This window comes from Xenopus laevis, chromosome 4L (assembly GCF_017654675.1).
Source record: "Xenopus laevis strain J_2021 chromosome 4L, Xenopus_laevis_v10.1, whole genome shotgun sequence".
Lineage (NCBI taxonomy): Eukaryota > Metazoa > Chordata > Amphibia > Anura > Pipidae > Xenopus > Xenopus laevis.
The window spans coordinates 4255987-4276992 of NC_054377.1; the positions used below are offsets into that span (position 1 = coordinate 4255987).

General features: G+C 43.7%; 1 protein-coding gene across 11 annotated transcripts in view; it reads left to right on the forward strand.

The window, feature by feature from the left end:
• The window catches only part of LOC108713737 (F-actin-monooxygenase mical2), a 118337-nt gene that overhangs the window by 45865 nt on the left and 51466 nt on the right, over window positions 1-21006 (forward strand). For 6 of the 11 annotated variants that reach the window (XM_041589726.1, XM_041589725.1, XM_041589727.1 and 3 more), the window contains exons 5-20: window positions 1271-1372; window positions 3252-3407; window positions 5311-5411; window positions 5595-5852; window positions 6330-6445; window positions 6950-7076; window positions 8849-8939; window positions 9039-9186; window positions 9934-10133; window positions 11111-11214; window positions 13404-13472; window positions 16517-16666; window positions 17548-17679; window positions 18069-18287; window positions 19577-19678; window positions 20657-20794. In XM_041589726.1, the coding sequence (XP_041445660.1) occupies window positions 1271-1372; window positions 3252-3407; window positions 5311-5411; window positions 5595-5852; window positions 6330-6445; window positions 6950-7076; window positions 8849-8939; window positions 9039-9186; window positions 9934-10133; window positions 11111-11214; window positions 13404-13472; window positions 16517-16666; window positions 17548-17679; window positions 18069-18287; window positions 19577-19678; window positions 20657-20794 (2213 nt within the window). The remainder of the gene's footprint in view (window positions 1-1270; window positions 1373-3251; window positions 3408-5310; window positions 5412-5594; window positions 5853-6329; window positions 6446-6949; window positions 7077-8848; window positions 8940-9038; window positions 9187-9933; window positions 10134-11110; window positions 11215-13403; window positions 13473-16516; window positions 16667-17547; window positions 17680-18068; window positions 18288-19576; window positions 19679-20656; window positions 20795-21006) is intronic. The other 5 variants (XM_041589732.1, XM_018257286.2, XM_041589729.1 and 2 more) reach the window with 4 other exon arrangements.

A 21006-nucleotide genomic window follows, 5' to 3' on the forward strand; every position in this document is an offset into this window, starting at 1 on the left:
CCCCTCCATTCCGGGGACCTAGTTTGTAGCTTTGGAACCAACTTTGCAGCATAACTGGAGCAGCAGCCCCACACAGCGGAGAGGGGACACTACGGATACTTTGGATGTTTGGGAACGTGGCAGTTGCCAGTGATGAAGCAATGTGGTTGCGTCACGCAGCTCATACATTTGGATCAGGTTTGCTGCCCATTCCTTTCAGTATCTGCCCCTGACTGCCAGCATGTGCCCGGGTATGCCCTGTAATTAAGCCGCGTCCCACGCAAACCGTTTAGAAGAGATAATTTTAGCAGTGCCCATGGAAAGTAAATCTAATATTTCATAAGGGGATCAAAAAGTGTTGACAAAGAGGAATTTTTAATAGTGTTTTTCACCCCTGACTTATGAGGGAAAATGGGCATCAGGCATGGCATCAAGGTGATCCTTAAATTTCAATGTTATTGGTCTTATCCTTGGCACAACATTGATATAAACATGGAAATGGGACTCCAATGAGCTGGGCTTCAGCTGACTATGATATGTGGAGTGTTTAGTGGCCCACAAATTTATATGATTTACCATCCGTGAAATTGGTGCTGGAACCTCTAAAGTCGCCTGTGAATCTAACTGTCATCCAGCCCTGCCTGCCCCATCTATCTGTCATCTTGTTATGAGCTAAGGGGGCCCTGTCTAAAAAGGTCAGTTTATTTGTACCCTGGGTACCCCTGGAACTATAGCAGGGTGACACCCCAATGTTTCTATATATCTGTAACCTTGTTATGAGCTAAGGGGGCCCAGTCTAAAGGTCAGTTAGGGGGAGATTTGGGGTGAGTGCTTATCTGTACCCTGGGTACCCCTGGAACTATAGCAGGGTGACACCCCAATGTTTCTATATATCTGTAACCTTGTTATGAGCTAAGGGGGCACAGTCTGAAGGTCAGTTAGGGGGAGATTTGGGGTGAGTGATTATTTGTACCCTGGGTACCCCTGGAACTATAGCAGGGTGACTGTTACCCCAATGTTTCTATATATCTGTAACCTTGTTATGAGCTAAGGGGGCCCAGTCTGAAGGTCAGTTAGGGGGAGATTTGGGGTGAGTGCTTATTTGTACCCTGGGTACCCCTGGAACTATAGCAGGGTGACACCCCAATGTTTCTATATATCTGTAACCTTGTTATGAGCTAATTCCAGATTTATACAGCAATTATATAATAGTCCGGCTGCTTCTTATGTTTGTTTGAGGTCTATGTAAACCTTATTTATTAACTTGGTCTCTATCTTCCCATATATTCAGAAATTGGATGGAAAGCAGAGTTTCTTCCTCAGGATCACCCTCTATCAGATTATGAATTTGATGTTATCATTGGTGCTGATGGGCGCAGAAACACGCTGGAAGGTGAGAATCTTTATTACTGACTGGTGCTCTCTACTACTAGGTCAGTTCTGTCTATCTGACTGTTCCTGCTGAATTGTGCTTAGTACAGGGGAATACCTATGCTGCCATAGTTTTATGGGATCTCTCTGTACAGACTATGAGCAAACTTAGGGGACTGTTCCTGCTGAATTGTGCTTAGTACAGAGGAATACCTATGCTGCCATAGTTTTATGGGATCTCTCTGTACAGACTATGAGCAAACTTAGGGACTGTTCCTGCTGAATTGTGCTTAGTACAGGGGAATACCTATGCTGCCATAGTTTTATGGGATCTCTCTGTACAGACTATGAGCAAACTTAGGGGACTGTTCCTGCTGAATTGTGCTTAGTACAGAGGAATACCTATGCTGCCATAGTTTTATGGGATCTCTCTGTACAGACTATGAGCAAACTTAGGGACTGTTCCTGCTGAATTGTGCTTAGTACAGGGAATACCTATGCTGCCATAGTTTTATGGGATCTCTCTGTACAGACTATGAGCAAACTTAGGGGACTGTTCCTGCTGAATTGTGCTTAGTACAGAGGAATACCTATGCTGCCATAGTTTTATGGGATCTCTCTGTACAGACTATGAGCAAACTTAGGGGCTGTTCCTGCTGAATTGTGCTTAGTACAGGGAATACCTATGCTGCCATAGTTTTATGGGATCTCTCTGTACAGACTATGAGCAAACTTAGGGGACTGTTCCTGCTGAATTGTGCTTAGTACAGGGAATACCTATGCTGCCATAGTTTTATGGGATCTCTCTGTACAGACTATGAGCAAACTTAGGGGCTGTTCCTGCTGAATTGTGCTTAGTACAGAGGAATACCTATGCTGCCATAGTTTTATGGGATCTCTCCGTACAGACTATGAGCAAACTTAGGGGCTGCTCCTGCTGAATTGTGCTTAGTACAGAGGAGAACCAGTAACACATTTATTATGTTTGGGTAAGGGAAAACAAAGCAAGAGTAAATGATTTAACATTGACCCTATATAAAGAGAGATTACATATGTAGGTTGGGGAGTTAATAGATTTGCAGGGTGAAGATTACACTCACTGAGACATATACAGAGATACCCTGCAGGTTACCTCACGAGTGATTGATGGGGCAGATATTTACCTTACAATTCACTGAATATTCGGAGCTATTTTTGCTCTGAGCACAAACACCGCTGCACCTTGGCCTTTCTTACTCCTGAAATGACGCCATCAGTTCATTTACCTGCCAGAAAGCCTGTTGTGTTTCATGGAGGCGTTTGTCTTCGTACTGATTCATAGATATTTGGGCTGAAACCAATTTGAGCCACAGTGAGATATAACTTGTTACTGCTAATCACCGGGGCTTCTTAAGATCTACATCTTAGTTGATTTAAAGGTGAAACCACAGGCTCATGGATTGGCTTTGGTGGGACCAGACTGTAAAGATTTGGGTCACAGACAAACCGGTGATTCTTCCCAATCCCCATCCCAGATCCCAGATTAGGTTTTTCCATTCGGCTTTCTCCCAAATTGCCGTAATCAGCCAATTTTTACAGAAAACAGATGATTAAAGGGGACTCTCTCTTCTCTTTTCCAGACTAAAATTGCCATTTATTTTTCTTGAACTAAAGCAGACCCAGTATGTGTCGTGGGTTTTCTGTTACAGCCGTGCAATGGGCCCGTTGAGATTTAATAGGACCCATGTATCCGACCTGTATATGTGCAATGACTGTATATTGGGAAGTTGCTTAGAATGACATTTTCTTGCATGAGCTTTGGGCTTTACTTCCCCTTTAATATAAACCTTTATACTAACTTTATAACTGTAAGCATTGATTTTAGCCGGCGGTCACTCAGTAAGTCAATTCTTTCTTTGCAGGATTCCGGAGAAAAGAATTCCGGGGGAAATTAGCCATTGCCATCACCGCTAATTTCATCAATAGAAACACGACGGCCGAGGCGAAGGTGGAGGAAATCAGCGGCGTGGCGTTTATCTTTAATCAGAAATTCTTCCAGGACCTGAAAGAAGAGACAGGTGTGTCCCCTCCCCATTCACTTCTACTGCAAATACTGAACTATTTACCTGGGCTGTGCATTCAAGGTTGTTTTTATAAATATATACGCGGGAGCTGACATACTGCTTCATCTGTAATTAAACAGGTACATGAGAAGAGGGCTGATGAGTGCAGTGCCCCTTTAACAATTTTGGCTGCTACAATGTTACACATTAGGAATTACCAGGCTGTAGGCTGAGTGGGACTTTATGTGCCTACGCCTCATTCACACTGGTGAGATTGTTCATAGTCGCAGCTCTGTGCCCTGCTGTCCTGTGGGGTTGATGCCAAAATTATACACATTCCCTGGGCTCTTGTACTGGTGGCTGCATCTGGGGTAAAATACAATGTAGCATTCCAGCTGCAACTCCCAGCAGCCCTGACGTGCCGAATAGGAGTTGTAGTACCCCATTGGGGAGCCCTGATACTAACAGCTTTCCCCCTTATTACACAAACTACCAGTGTCGGACTGGGCCGACGGGACACCGGGAAAAAAACGGTGGGCTCTGGTCCTTGTAGGCCCGGCCGGCCCAGTCCTTGTGCAGAAGCTGGAAGCAGTTTCCAACCTCCCTTCCTGGCCCCCAGTGGGGCTCAAATAAAAAGCAGGTCGGAGCAGCTCAGGGAGGGGGGGGGGCAGAGGGCACTTTGCGTCTGGGGTGGGGGCAACGGGGGGTGGTGGGAGGCCCTATCAGGCCACAATTATCTTAGGGTACCTGCTATCCCTACTACAGCCAGGGTGCCAGCAGGATCAAGGGGTCCTATACTAGTAAGCTTGTAGGGCCACAATGGTCAACTGGACCTCTGGGTGAAGGGTCCTGTTAAAGGAGAAGGAAAGGCTAAAAGTAAGTAAGCTTTATCAGAAAGGTCTATATAAATACACCAGTAATCCCTCAAAGTAATGCTGCTCTGAGTCCTCTGTCAAAAGAAACAGCACATTTCTTTCCTTCTATTGTGTACTCATGGGCTTCTGTATCAGACTTCCTGTTTTCATCTTAAACCTCCAGGGCTAGGGCTTGAGCATGCTCAGTTTGTTCCTCTCTCCCTCCCTTCTCCCCTCCCTGCTGTAATCTGAGCCCAGAGCTATGAGTGAGAAGGGAGAGACTCAGACAGGAAGTGATGTCACAGCAAGCTAATATGGCAGCTGCTATCCTAAACAAACAGAGAGCTTCTAGAGCTGTTTACTCAGGTATGGTAAAGCATTCTGCAGAATAAAAATGGCGTTCTAGCTTGCACTGGCTAATCTATTTTAAATAGACTGCCTTGGTAGCTTTCCTTCTCCTTTAACACGATCCACCAAAACCACATCTCTCCCGCATAAACCTTGCCTCTTTGAAATCCACAAATCACACTTTTGTGCCTTTTAGGGCCCCTTCTGTTGACTGTAGCACCCCCTGTACTCACCTTGATCATGATCCTGACTACAGCCACTTCCCCTGACATTACCTTACGATTAGAATACACAATAAACTGCTTCTTACCTTACTATACACACTGCTTCATAGTTACAGTCCCTTACCTTCATATACACCCTTTCCCATAGTTACAGCCCCTTACCTTACTATACACCCTATCCCATAGTTACAGTCCGTTACCTTACTATACACCCTATCCCACAGTTACAGCCCCTTCCGCCCCCCCCGAAAAGAGTTAATGGGAGAAAGAACAGGGCCTCTCCCTGCTAAAGGCAGTTTTGCACATAAGAGAACAGAGGAATGTATCAAGTAAATGTATTATTAGTGCACACGGCTATTAAACCATAAGCTCCCTGTAATCAGCAACTAGACCATAAATCAGCCCTACCTTGCCCAGACGGTGTTCCCCTGCCAGCTTTATAATGGGGAAAGAATTCCAGCCGATAACCCGATGCTTTTCTTCTGTTTCCAGGGATTGATCTGGAAAATATTGTGTATTACAAGGACAGCACCCACTACTTTGTCATGACGGCGAAGAAACAAAGTCTCTTGGACAAAGGCGTGATTATAAATGTAGGTAAAGCGTCAGCTTTGGGGTCCTAATGACAAGATCTGTTGCCATGCCACTTAGCTTTAATGTGCGGAAAGACTACAAAGTGTCAGCTCTTCAATTAACTGTCGCACGTGGGACATACTGCTTTGCATTGTCCTTGCTCAATTGAACCTGAATTCTCTTTCCCTCTGATGCCCATGTAGGACTATGCCGACGCAGAAATGCTTCTCTGCACAGAGAACGTGGACCAGGACAATCTACAGTCTTATGCCCGGGAGGCAGCCGACTTTGCCACGAACTACCAACTGCCATCTTTAGACTTTGCCATTAACCATTACGAGCAGCCAGATGTGGCCATGTTTGATTTCACCTCCATGTACGCTTCTGAAAACGCAGCCCTGGTCCGTGAGCGGCACGGGCATCAAATCTTGGTGGCGCTTGTTGGCGATAGTTTGCTGGAGGTATGTATATTTTTATGTCAAGCCCCGCCCCTAGGCTACAAGACCCCGCCCCTTCTCCAGAAGTTAGAAGCTAGGGATGCACAGAATCCAGGATTCGGTTCGGAATTCAGCCAGGATTCAGCCTTTTTCAGCAGGATTCAGATTCGCCCGAATCCTTCTGCCTGGGCCAAACCGAATCCGAATCCTAATTTGCATATGCATAGGGACTTTTTCACAAAACAAGGAAGTAAAAAATGTTTTCCATATATCAAATTAGGATTCAGATTCGGTTCGGTATTCGGCCAAATCTTTTGGGATGGATTCAGGAGTTCGGCCGAATCCAAAATAGTGGTGCATCCCTAGTTTAGACTCACAGTAAGGGTTTGGTGTTAAAGTGAGTGGAGACATCACCATTTGGTACCCCTATGACATCATCATTTGTTTGTGGTCGAAAACCATAATGCTGTGACATCATCACATCTCCTGCTTTATTTCCAGCCATTTTGGCCAATGGGGACGGGCTGCGCAAGGGGTTTCCTCGCCGCCTTTGACACCGCCTGGATGGTACGAAGTTGGGCTCAAGGGGTCCCGCCGTTAGAACTCTTAGCAGAACGGTAAGAACAAAGCCTGATTCTCCTTTCCATCACACTGTCCCTTTAAATCTAAAGTCCATGATTTGGTCTGATTTAAAAAAAAAAAAAAAAAAAAAAAAAAAAGTTTCCCTCCTAAAAAGTCGGGTCCTGACCCACTTGCCTGGGTTTGTTAAGTCTGAAAATAACACAATTGCTTGATTTTTTTTTTTTTATTCTTCTGTAATGATGAGCGATGACATCACTGCCCCATGGCTCCAGGAAATAATGAGGGAAATGTGGGGGGGATAGGAGGGATGACTTCATAGAATGTTCCGTGTGACAGTTTAGCCTTTGCGCATAAATCACTCGGCTCCAGCCTGTCTCCCTGATCCCTCAAACCACAGGTTGACTTGGCAGTTTCCTAAGTCCAAAAAAATTCGCGGTGAGCGAGAGAGAGAAAGAATAGACACCGGGGTGGGGGGGGGGGGTGCTGACAGGGTTGTGATGTGATGTGAGTGAGAATGTAACAATGTTCTCCCCCCCTAGTGAGAGTCTGTATCGCCTGCTCCCCCAAACGACCCCAGAAAACATCAGTAAGAATTTCGACCAGTACACCATCGATCCCGGGACTCGCTATCCCAACCTCAACTCAAGCTGCGTCCGAACCCACCAGGTCAGTACGTACGAAGCGACAACATGTTCCGTAACGTTGTACAATACAAAGAGAAGTGCCGGTGCCGATTCAGCCCCCCGATAATGAGCAAAACCAGCAGAATGGCGTTGGTTGGCTGTGAGCTGGATATTACAGGGTTAATACTGATAAAGCGTCTGTAATACGACCGGCAGGGAAAGGCTGTAAGTGCTGAGGATCTTTCTTGGCTTCACAAACCTCTTGTAAGTGACAAAAACACAAGTGTCCCTAATGAATTTTCCATCTGCCCCAGGGGTGTATTTAAAGCCTCTCTCTCTGGACTGCTGACTCCCGGCCTTCAGTGTGAGTGTGAGCTGCTGTGTCCCTGTTATATCAGGAGCCACTCTGCTTATTAACCCCATCATTTGTGTAGAATAGGGTAAGCCCTCCCCTATTAATAGCACCCAGTAATACTCTCAGTCTCCCCCCTGTGGCCAAACTACACAGGTACCCATTAAAAAAGAGGGGGGCATAGGTGCACCTCAATAGTACATAGTAGTTTCCATATATACATATATATATATATATTTATCAGGGGTGTAACTATAGAGGAAGCAGACCCTGTGGCTGCAGGGGGCCCAGGAGGTATAACGGCCGCATGAAGCCCTAATTCATATACAGTTTCAATAAATATTGGTAAAACAAGTCAACCCCTAAACATTTTGGAGGCCTGAAAAATAATTTGCTGTGGGGCCCAGTAATACCTAGTTATGCCAGGGGTATTAACACAGATAAGGAATGCTCTAGGCACACAAGGGAATCAATATGGCACCTCCTCCTCCCATATGTATATTACAAATATACAGAGAAGGAATGTTCTGGGCATACAATAAGCTATACCCTCATACTGTACTGTCTAATGGAATCAATATGGCACCTCCTCCTCCCATATGTATAAATACAAATATACAGAGAAGGAATGTTCTGGGCACACAATAAGTTATACCCTCATACTGTACTGTCTAAGGGAATCAATATGGCACCTCCTCCTCCCATATGTATAAATACAAATATACAGAGAAGGAATGTTCTGGGCACACAATAAGCTATACCCTCATACTGTACTGTCTAAGGGAATCAATATGGCACCTCCCTCCTCCCATATGTATAAATACAAATATACAGAGAAGGAATGTTCTGGGCACACAATAATCTATACCCTCATACTGTACTGTCTAAGGGAATCAATATGGCACCTCCTTCCATATGTATAAATACAAATATACAGAGAAGGAATGTTCTGGGCACACAATAAGCTATACCCTCATACTGTACTGTCTAAGGGAATCAATATGGCACCTCCTCCTCCCATATGTATAAATACAAATATACAGAGAAGGAATGTTCTGGGCACACAATAAGCTATACCCTCATACTGTACTGTCTAAGGGAATCAATATGGCACCTCCTCCTCCCATATGTATAAATACAAATATACAGAGAAGGAATGTTCTGGGCACACAATAAGCTATACCCTCATACTGTACTGTCTAAGGGAATCAATATGGCACCTCCTCCTCCCATATGTATAAATACAAATATACAGAGAAGGAATGTTCTGGGCACACAACTATACATTTATATATCTTGTGCCACCCCGATGTCTGGATCACATCCCATGCACTTAGGTTATCACATCATTTGACATCAGCGCTGGGGAATTTCGCTTGGAGATACACAGACAGTCAGAGTGGTTAATTGATGTTCTGTAGAATTGCGACAGGCTATGACATCATTATCTCGTTCTCCTGCAGGTCAAACATTTGTTCATCACCAACGAACTACAGACTTGTTCCCTGGAGAGAGCGAGTTCTATCAGGCGGTCGGTGGGAGTCACCAGGCACGGTATGTGGGGTGTAACCTCTCACTCACACTGTGTCCATGTAGAAAGGGGAAACTGATTCATGTCATTTTCAAATAATCAACAACATGTTTCTTCTGCAGAGTCTGATGTCAGACCCAACAAACTTTTGGTCTGGTGTCAGAAGCAAACGGAGGGTTATAGAAATGTCAGCGTCACTAATCTCACCAGCTCATGGAAAAGTGGCCTTGCGTTGTGTGCCCTTATTCACCGGTTCCGCCCAGAACTTGTGTAAGTATTCTCATTCTCCAACCATGGATTCTAGTTTTATGGGATCTCTCTGTACAGACTATGAGCAAACTTAGGGGACTGTTCCTGCTGAATTGTGCTTAGTACAGAGGAATACCTATGCTGCCATAGTTTTATGGGATCTCTCTGTACAGACTATGAGCAAACTTAGGGGCTGTTCCTGCTGAATTGTGCTTAGTACAGGGAATACCTATGCTGCCATCGTTTTGTGGGATCTCTCTGTACAAATTATGAGCAAATTTAGGGGACTGTTCCTGCTGAATTGTGCTTAGTACAGGGGAATACTGAATATCAAACGAAACCCCCAGGTCGAAAAAAAAATGGCATGTTAAAGTAGCACCTCTGGCTTTTGCCAGAATGTACAGATTCCAGCCCAGACCTGTTTACGATTGGAAATGCATTTTGGGGCAGTCTATGTGCCTGTTGACTCGACCCTCTGACATTTGAACTTTCAGACAGGTCCCTCCCTTGCCCCCCAGGATCTCCAACTGATACAATTTAACACTGACTCATCCCATAGCAAGTTCCTGTGCCAGGTTATCCCCGAGGGGCAAAGACTCATATAAATCCTCATTATTCCTGCAAACAGCTACACTAATAGACTGCAGGGGTGGGATTTAACAACCCTTCCAGCCTTTCATGTGGTTGCCTGTTTATTTTGCTCAGAACTTGTACACCAGGGGACACTGGCCCCTTCCCTGTCTGACTGTGATTCCCTTTCTTCCTTAGTGAATTCAGCTCCTTGAAGGAAGAAGACGTGGTGGAGAACAACCAGCTGGCATTTGATATTGCAGAGAGAGAATTTGGAATCTCTCCCATGACCACAGGCAAAGAGATGGCGGCCATGGAGGAGCCAGATAAGCTCAGCATGGTGCTCTACCTCTCCAAGTTCTATGAATTATTTAGGGGCACACCTCTAAGGCCGGTCGGTATGTAACTGATTAGTGGTCCTCTTTTGAAATGACATCAAAGGGCTTTTTGGACTGAATAATCGTTTTAGAAATGAGGAGGTTGCTCAGACATCAAGGCTGGTGTCTCTTAATCCCAGACATTGGGACCATCCATGGAAGTTGTATGGCTCCCGGCCTGTTCAAGGGTTCCATAAATGTCTTTGGTTGACTTTGTGATTGAAATATAATTGGCACTAAGCTAAGCAAACACTGTTTCCAAACATAAAAGCCAACCAAAGTCATCAGCCCAAGGTTGGGGCCAGTAGAACTGGATGGCCCTATGGATGGAGTGAGAATCAAATCTATTTTATATAATTCTAAACTGATCAATCTGGACTATCATGGTAGAGAGCTGCATGGGTTTGATTGAGAGGACCCAATGTGCACAAGAAACCGCCCAACAGTAGAGCCAAGTGGGAAGTGGTTTATGTAAAATGCCTGCTCCTTGTAGGTAGTTTACAAGCAACATACAATCTACTGAGTAGGTTCAAACTATTCCCAGCATCTTTCACAACTGTACAGGGTTGAACTGGACTGCAAGGACACCAGGGATTGTCCTGGTCAGCTCCACCATATGACTAATCCCATCAACTCACTTCTTTCTACCATAGAACTGTGAAATACATTGAGTACATCTAATGGTGCATAGAGTGCATCCTAGATAGAGCTTCTCTGGTGGGCTTTATGAGGTCCAGATTGACACTGGTGCTTTATAATGATTCTCACTTGGGTGAGAAACACTTGTGTAGCCTTCTATGGTCAGCCAGTAGAAACATAGCCTACTCAAGTCAAGTTCTTGCCATGTCCTCTTCAAGACTAAGGGCATGCAATTCAAAAGCAAAAACAATAGGGGGCTGGCTCCCCAATGAGCTACAAATCTAGATATGACCAAATGAGACTTGTAACCAGAGCCAAAATGGAAGCTGTAATGTCTGTATCCATTTGTGTCTTCACAGATACAACGAGCAAAGACAATGGGGACACCCGCTCATCCAAGCCATCAAATCTAATAGTGAACAATTACCTCAACTTAACGTTACCAAGAAAGCGGGTTCCAAAGGTGGGTCTCTCTTCATTTTAAGGTCTGGTTAAGATGGTGAGAAAGAGAATGAAGTCCATGATGGGGTTCAAGTGCAGTGGTTGGGCAGTAGAAGAGATTCTGGACATTCTGATGCCACTTTTTGAGAAGAGGGTTAAAAAAAACGTGGCAGACACTGTGCCCTAAACCATTACGTGTTGCATATCCCACAATGAAATGTGTTGGACAGATGAGCTGTAACTGAATATATTTATATGGCAAGAAGCCAGTCTTTGTGTAGATTCATCATTGCAAATCAGTTAGTCTGCCTCTGTAACCCAATTTGTTTCCTAAACCTACATTCTGATGTAATGTCTCCTTACGTTACCTTCACACGTCTCCCCTTGTTAAAAAACTCCCAACAAAGATAATTTCTCGAGGAGAAACCGATATGCAGGAAGGGAACTTGGGCGCCTTTGATCTGACATCTTGAGTTAATTCACACTAATAGACCTATAGACATCCTGACATTGTGATCCGACCATTGATTGCCATGGTAACAAAACAAATTGGTTTATAACTCCATACAAGGAAGTCCACATTCGACAGATAAGGGTGATCTCATCTAATGACTATGCCTAATTTGCTTTCTCAGCCTCCGATGGTAAATGTATAGGACGTGTTCATAAACAGTATAGGCAACTCGCTGAGGCCATTAGCTTCCTTAACCGAAACAGAATGGCTTGGAAAGATCTCAACATAAACCCAATCACCAGACACTTAGCTCATACTAGAGATAATGTACTAATGGCACTTTGCATCTGTCATGCACCTCCAGGAATGTATCTCCTCCTTCTGGTCTGAAATTGTGGGTGGTTACTCCTGGGTCCCTTTAGAGCAGGGATCCCCAACCAGTAGCTCGTGAGCAACATGTTGCTCTCCAACCCCTTGTATGTTGCTCCCAGTGGCCTCAAAGCAGGTGCTTATTTTTTAATTCAAGGCTTGGGGACAAGTTTTGGTTGTATAAAAACCAGGCGTACTGCCAAACAGAGCCTCAATGTAGGTTGACAATCCTCATAGGGGCTACTAAATGCCCAATCACAGCACTTCTTTGGCACCCCAAGAACATTTTTCTTGCTAGTGTTGCTCCCCAACCCCTTTTACATCTGAATGTTGCTCACGGGTTCAAAAGGTTGGGGATCCCTGCTTTAGAGTAATGCCAGCTCATGGAGGTCTAGCTGTGCTTTGCACCCTCTTTATCTTGCTTCTCCTCTTGTGGTTGGTAATTGGCTTTATGAATGTGAAGGTTCTAGCTGGTGAGAAGTTGGACTATGCTCCTCATTAATCTCATGCTATGATTGGCTACAGGTTGGCGTAGACCTTTGAAGGGACTGGTTACTGGTTGGTCTAGCCCTATGAATGCTAATGCCTTGGTTAGCTACAGGTTGGTGTGACCATGTGAATATTCTAATACTCTAATTGGCTACAAGGTTATAATGCTCTCATTGGATGCTTGGGTTGATGGAGGTTGGTCTAACGCTACAGGTTGGTCTAGCCTCATCTTTACTCTAATGGAGATTGCTTGGCCTAGACCTATGAATTCTAATGTTTTGGCTGGATAAAGTCCAGTCTAGCCCTGAGAATATTCTAGAGTTCTGGTTGGCTACAGGTTAGCCTACTCCTGTGAATAGTCAAGTACTCGTGTAGGCTACAGTGTAGTCTAGTCATGTAAAGTATCCATTGTTCTGGTTGGAATCAGGTTGGTTTAGTACAGGGGTTGCCTTTCTTTTTCAGTTCAAGTGGACCATGATGGTTGAACCATTGGTCAGGGTCCCTCATAAAAGCTGATAAAAGAGTTACAGATAGGGGGGATGAATAGATAGTGAGTGGTGAGACTTTGTGAGAGGAAGAATTCACTAGGAACTGTAAAGTAAGAACTAATCAACACAAGGTCCTTGCAGATTCTTTTCTCCTTGCTTTGTGGTGCTGAAAACAACATTACAGCAAGTTTTGTATCAGCATCAGCATTGTGTATCCTTACATGCTCCCAGTGTGCTTAGAAGAGCCTGGGACAGGAGTGATGGAAAGCAGAGAGAAGTGATTAGCACCAGGGATAATCTCAATGTAAACTGTAACGGCTTCAGGGAGCTCAGATCTGTAGGTGGAGATACATTGATGATGATATATATTATTTATATTATATTAATGCAAGTCCTCTGTTTGCTGCCCAGGATGAAAAGACATCAGAGGACAGTGATCTGAACAAGAGAAGAAGGACAGTCTTCCGTTGCTTTGAAGAGGTTGGTTGGTACAATTGAATAGTGATGTGACGAACTACAGTTTTCCTTTAATAAAAACAATGGATCTGTGCAGCCACTGGGACAGAATGTTCTGTTATACAGATAGCTAGAATCTCAGCTGCCATAAAGCAGGACAGGACTGCTGCTTCCAATGGGGATCAGATAGGATCTGTGCAGCCACTGGGACAGAATGTTCTGTTATACAGATAGCTAGAATCTCAGCTGCCATAAAGCAGGACAGGACTGCTGCTTACAATGGGGATCAGATAGGATCTGTGCAGCCACTGGGACAGAATGCTCTGTTATACAGATAGCTAGAATCTCAGCTGCCATAAAGCAGGACAGGACTGCTGCTTACAATGGGGATCAGATAGGATCTGTGTTGCCACTGGGACAGAATTCTCTGTTATACAGATAGCTAGAATCTCAGCTGCCATAAAGCAGGACAGGACTGCTGCTTACAATGGGGATCAGATAGGATCTGTGCAGCCACTGGGACAGAATGTTCTGTTATACAGATAGCTAGAATCTCAGCTGCCATAAAGCAGGACAGGACTGCTGCTTACAATGGGGATCAGATAGGATCTGTGCAGCCACTGGGACAGAATGCTCTGTTATACAGATAGCTAGAATCTCAGCTGCCATAAAGCAGGACAGGACTGCTGCTTACAATGGGGATCAGATAGGATCTGTGCAGCCCCTGGGACAGAATGTTCTGTTATACAGATAGAATCTCAGCTGCCATAAAGCAGTACAGGACTGCTGCTTACAATGGGGATCAGATAGGATCTGTGCAGCCATATTCTGTTATACAGATATATAGAATCTCACCATCTCATAAGACCCACGGCTTAACCCAGAGTGCATCCGAATATTCTGCTACAGATTTTGGGTCTCCACTGTAACATGTAATAACAAAGCCCAGCAAGAGGCGGCAGCTGGATTCTGTTACACCAACTCATTGCTTTGGGAGCTGTAACTTTATCCAGGATTTCATTCATCATAAACCACTGAAAATATTTAGGAAGACAACACCAGGGCCCTTGTAGCTCTCCCTGAATCCATATTCCTTTGCACGAAACCATATGGCAGCTGCGTCTCGATTTTGTGCTGAGATTTGGAATTTCGCAGCTACTTGTGAACGTTCTGGGTGTGACAATTTGATACAAATAACGTGATACGATACTGTATAAAGGAAACGGTATGGCATCTCCTACCTATATGTATAAATACAAATATACAGATAAGGAATGTTCTGGGCACACAATAAGCTATACCCTCATACTGTACTGTCTAAGGAAATCAATATGGCACCTCCTCCTCCCATATGTATAAATACAAATATACAGAGAAGGAATGTTCTGGGCACACAATAAGCTATACCCTCATACTGTACTGTCTAAGGGAATCAATATGGCACCTCCTCCTCCCATATGTATAAATACAAATATACAGAGAAGGAATGTTCTGGGCACACAATAAGCTATACCCTCATACTGTACTGTCTAAGGGAATCAATATGGCACCTCCTCCCATATGTATAAATACAAATATACAGAGAAGGAATGTTCTGGGCACACAATAAGCTATACCCTCATACTGTACTGTCTAAGGGAATCAATATGGCACCTCCTCCTCCCATATGTATAAATACAAATATACAGAGAAGGAATGTTCTGGGCACACAATAAGCTATACCCTCATACTGTACTGTCTAAGGGAATCAATATGGCACCTCCTCCCATATGTATAAATACAAATATACAGAGAAGGAATGTTCTGGGCACACAATAAGCTATACCCTCATACTGTACTGTCTAAGGGAATCAATATGGCACCTCCTCCTCCCATATGTATAAATACAAATATACAGAGAAGGAATGTTCTGGGCACACAATAAGCTATACCCTCATACTGTACTGTCTAAGGGAATCAATATGGCACCTCCTCCTCCCATATGTATAAATACTAATATACAGAGAAGGAATGTTCTGGGCACACAATAAGCTATACCCTCATACTGTACTATCTAAGGGAATCAATATGGCACCTCCTCCTCCCATATGTATAAATACAAATATACAGAGAAGGAATGTTCTGGGCACACAATAAACTATACCCTCATTATATACTATTTATTACATTCAAAGGGATATCTCTATATAAAGAGAATACATTAGCATGAAGCATATCCTTCCCTCTGTGGGAGAATGGAGGAATTCATGTTATTATCACGCTAGGTTGATGTCATTATCTCAGTCACGTTTTTCATGAAGGAGAAATAATCCTGTTCTCGGCGAATATTTATTTACAGTCATTATTGGTCTATTCTGCACAGCCCCGGCCCCCCCAGACAGCCTTAAATCTAAATCCTATCGCTCAACACCTGCAGTGTTTAGGCTCCTTCTGGGAATAGGTGGGGATCATTTCTTCTCTAAACACACTCGCCTTTACTAAATACTTATATATATATGTGTATAAAATGATGTTCCCTTGTGTTTCTCCCTAGTGCTTCCCAATGACTCATGCTGTCTGCCCCTGATAAAGAGCAGGAGTCAGAGCTCATAGTGAAAGGGCTTATTTACTGGCCTGCGATAGATACACATAAATTACATCCATAAATCACCACTTGAAGCCAAGAAATGATTGTATTTAGAATTCCTTATGGTCCCTGTGTTATGCCTGGGATCAAAGACCCCTCGTAAACGCTTCACATTCACATAATATAGTGGGAATAGAAAGCTGAAATGATGTCCCCTCCCAAATCTGCAGGGTTTGGATTTGGATATTGTCATCTCTACAGTGGATCTGATCCTCCCTTCATGGGTTTTGTTGGCAAATGAGCTTATAATGTTCCCTTAACCTCCAGTTCTACCAATAGACTCATGCTGCCTGCCCCTGATTCACACCATGAATCAGTAAATACAGCAGCACAATCAGGCTCAGGTTCCCCTTTAAGAACAAAGTGAGAGCAGAAACGTAGCAGCTGAGGATGACACAATACCCACCCATCATGTTGAACCTTTCCTTTGTATGTTTTGCAGCCGGCCAATGTCCCGAGCAGGAACGTGAATTCGGGAAACGAGTGCAACGACACCAAAGAAGTCATCAATCAGAACAAAGTGAAGTCCATGGCGACGCAGCTACTCGCCAAGTTCGAGGAAAATGCCCCGAATACGTCGCTGCGGCGACAGGTAAGCGGTTTGCCAGTTACAGTGATCATTTTTTTATGTTTCTTTCTAAAACAATTTCACCTGTGTCCCGCAGAGCTAGCAATCTAATTTTGCAAATGGAGCTCAAGTTGTTTCCTGTTAACGTTTCTGGGACTCGTTTAACCCTTTGCCTTTCAGCCCTTCCCATGGACAAGAACAACATTTTTAATGAATGGGGATGTTGAATAACAGACTGAACTTAAAGAGGGGTTTCGACCGACCAATCGGATATTCCCTTATATTCTTAGAACTGTACGAGACTTTTAAGAATTAGTTATGTATCCAATAGCAACCAATCAATAGCTTCCATTATTCTAACTGCACCAGGCGAAAGAAAGCTAACTGTCAATTGGTTGCTATGCACAGTGTAATCCATAGCAACCTGATTTTAGCTTTTATTATTCCAGCTGCATTAGACCAAATAAACTAACTGCTGATTGGTTACTATGCGACAATAACAACCAGATGACTTTTTTTTTATTCTAGTGCTCTAGACCTTAACTGCTGATTGGTTGTAATTCAGTTCATAGCAACCACACCCATGATGGCTTTATTATTATAATTGCATTAGTGGAATACAGACTAATTGCAATCAGAGGCAATTACAATTATATTCATTATACGTTCAACTCTAATGCAACATGACAGACGGCAGAACTTGGGTCGCTTTCCATTGCTTTTCTCTATTCACATTAATCTCTCTCTTGTACTTTTTCTTGCTTAGGCTTGGTCAACTGGCTGCTACCAACTACAACTCCCAGCATTCCTTCTGGGACTTGTAGTTCAGTAATGTTGAAAGACTTGTCGGTTAACCATTGCTGCTCTTGCTAATCATGTGTTTCTCTGCCTTACTGTCCTTGAAGGAGTCTTTAACCCTCTCCGATGTAGATCAGGCAGCGACTGCACCCCTTACTGATCCTCCTCCTGTTAACCCTCGCTTTGCTAAACCTCCGGATCCATCCCCCAGTCTGCCGCAGCCCGAGACTAAAAGGCAGGTACGACTTTAATGCATGAAGGACCTTTCTGATAGCGGAGGGCAGGGCTCCATGAATGATGAGATAATTTGGGGCTTCAATAGAGATCTGAATGTCCCCTATTCCCCTGTATCCCCCCTAGTGCCTCTAGCTGCCACATTACTTGAAACTGCCAGTACCACTGGTCAAATTGACAAAGCAACGGATATCAATGATAGAATGAGGGAGGTCAGGCGTTTGACCAACATAGACACTGGGGTGTAGATTATGACTCCTACAAGTATTAACCCTTGAGTTACAGCCCCAGAGGGGTCACTAGCCCATATGCCCATGCATGCAACTTGCACTGTGTTTGTGTACCCCCCAAGGCCTGCACAATCCCTTTTATTCACTTGCAGTTTCTCCCCTAGTTCCAGGCGGTAGGTAGGACACAGTCGGTGGTCAGACCACCCGTACAGTCTAGGCCTGCACCACCTAAACCGACTCGTGAGCTGAGAGTTGTACAGAGAGCGGAGTCCCACCCTGACGACCTGGAAAGGAGCGAGTCTTTCTCTTCTGCCTGTCCCTCTGCTCTCGTCCTCTCTAATATACTCGAACGCCTCCAAGACCTCGAAGAGAAAGCTCAGCAGGTGAATAACCCCCCGACTCTTCACCTTTTACCTTCATTCATTGCTTTGTCTCCTAATTCTGTGCCATTTAATCACATTGATATTAAACTGTATGACCCCATAATATTAGCGACAGACACAGCTCAGCCAGTCATAATAATTCTCTATCTGATTCCCCAGTAAATTAATCAATATGTGTTTGTGTTAACTGGGCAGAGATTATGGGCTTATACCTTTACAGCTGTGGATGAACTACAATTCCCAGCATCCTTTTGGTAATTACAGTAATTAATAAAGTTAGGGCTGCCCAACTTGTTGCTCTAACACCTTCTTAAAGGTTCAAAATTCCTTATAATGTCTTTGTTGGATTGTGCTTAGTACAGGGAATATCTTTGCTGCCATAGTTTTATGGGATCTCTCTGTACAGACTATGAGCAAACTTAGGGACTGTTCCTGCTGAATTGTGCTTAGTACAGGGGAATACCTATGTTGCCATAGTTTTATGGGATCTCTCTGTACAGACTATTAGTAAACTTACTGGGCTGTTCCTGCTGAATTGTGCTTAGTACAGGGAATAGCTATGCTGCCATAGTTTTATGGGATCTCTCTGTACAGACTATGAGCAAACTTAGGGGACTGTTCCTGCTGAATTGTGCTTAGTACAGAGGAATACCTATGCTGCCATAGTTTTATGGGATCTCTCTGTACAGACTATGAGCAAACTTAGGGGCTGTTCCTGCTGAATTGTGCTTAGTACAGGGAATACCTATGCTGCCATAGTTTTATGGGATCTCTCTGTACAGACTATGAGCAAACTTAGGGGCTGTTCCTGCTGAATTGTGCTTAGTACAGGGAATACCTATGCTGCCATAGTTTTATGGGATCTCTCTGTACAGACTATTAGTAAACTTACTGGGCTGTTCCTGCTGAATTGTGCTTAGTACAGGGAATAGCTATGCTGCCATAGTTTTGTGGGATCTCTCTGTACAGACTATTACTAAACTTACTGGGCTGTTCCTGCTGAATTGTTCCCAGGGACCAGTTTTAGAATGTGTTTTGTGATGCTGGGAGCTGTAGTTCCAAGCAGCTTAAAGGCAGAGAGTTTAGAGTCCCCGAGTGTCACATATAATGTACGTTAATATTGCATTTGGCAGTTTTTCCACGTTGCTCAGGGAAAGTGTCGGCCTCTCATCTCTTGGCATTAGAGTTCCTGTGACTTTGATCTTTATTCTTGTTGTAGTTATTCCTCCTTCCTGTGCTACAATTCTCTTTTCTTTCCTTCCTTCCTTTCCCTCTCCCTGTTGCTACAGAAACGGGCTCAGAATTTAGCAAACAGAGAATTTCACAAAAAGAACATAAAGGAGAAGGCTGCTCACCTGGCCTCCTTGTTCGGCTCTGTGGATTTGCCCAAGGTGAATAAATATAGTCCCACAGTCTGAAATGTTTCCAAAAAGCAGTTTACTTTGCCTTGAGTGAGGAATTCAGGGAATTCCTGATATAGATGTGAAACGCTTTGACCCTTGAGAAGGTCTGTGCTAATCTCTCTGACTGGACAAGTGAATTCCGTAAATTATTGCTTGGGTCACGATAACCGAAATCAGTCTTACTGGTGGAATTTTGGAATTTTTTTTTTAGTTGAGAAACAAACCTTATTAAAGGGGTAATTTGCCTTTAAGTCAACTTTTAGTAGAATGTCTAATTCTTAGCAACTTTTCAACTGGTCTTCACTATTTCTAGTTTTTTTTTTCATTTATTTGCCTTTTTCTTCTGACTCTTTCCAGTTTTCAAATGGGGGTCGCTGACCCCTTTTAAAAAAATGCTCTGCAAGGCAACTAATGTATTGTTATTTCTACTCTTTATTATTCATCTTTCTATTCAGGCCTCTCCTATTCATATTCCGGTCTCTTATTTAAATCAATGCATGGTTGCTAGGGGAATTTGTATCCTAGCAACCAGATGGCTGAAATTACAAACTGGAGAGCTGCTGAATAAAAAGCTAAATGACAGTAAAAGTAAAGAGCTACATCATAAAGTATTATAACACAGCCTGTGTATATTAGTGACAGTTCCCCTTTGATTTATGTTCTGTTACTATTGTTCGTCACTCTGAAGAATCAGGGATATTTACCTAACGAAGCTTTGAAGTTTTAGGGTGAGCGATGGATCTTGTTCTGCAGCAGTCGGGCTGTTTATAGAGCGGGTCAGTAACAGCCAGACTATGAGGTTCTGTTGATAAATACATGGAGATATATAAATATATATATAATATTGGGAAGTCTGGGGGAATGTATGTCTTAGTCTATTTCGCATGCCGCTTGTTCCTTTGTTGTATTTGGGGAAATCCTTCTGATCCCGTCATCTAATATTTCCTGTCCTTCTGCTCCGAACAGAATAAACTTCCCTCCCATGGCTTATCCCATCACTCTCCCCAAATCCCTTACAACAGCTCCCGAACTCCTGATCCGCCTCCTCTTCTTTCATCTTCATCTGCTTCCGAATCATCCCCCTCTTCTGCGCCCTCTAAAAAGGTAACTCTCCGCATTGGGTTTCTTTTCATGGCTAACCTTTCCCAAACACCACGACTAAACCATTTATTAAATCATGAAATGCAGTAAAGCCTATCCACCGGCCTGGGCAGGCTCACTTTCTTACACCAAGTGAAAGAGAGAGACTTTTGCTACTGGGAAGGGGAGGAATGGTTTGAGCTCAAAATGAAAAGAGTAATATATATCAGGCTAAA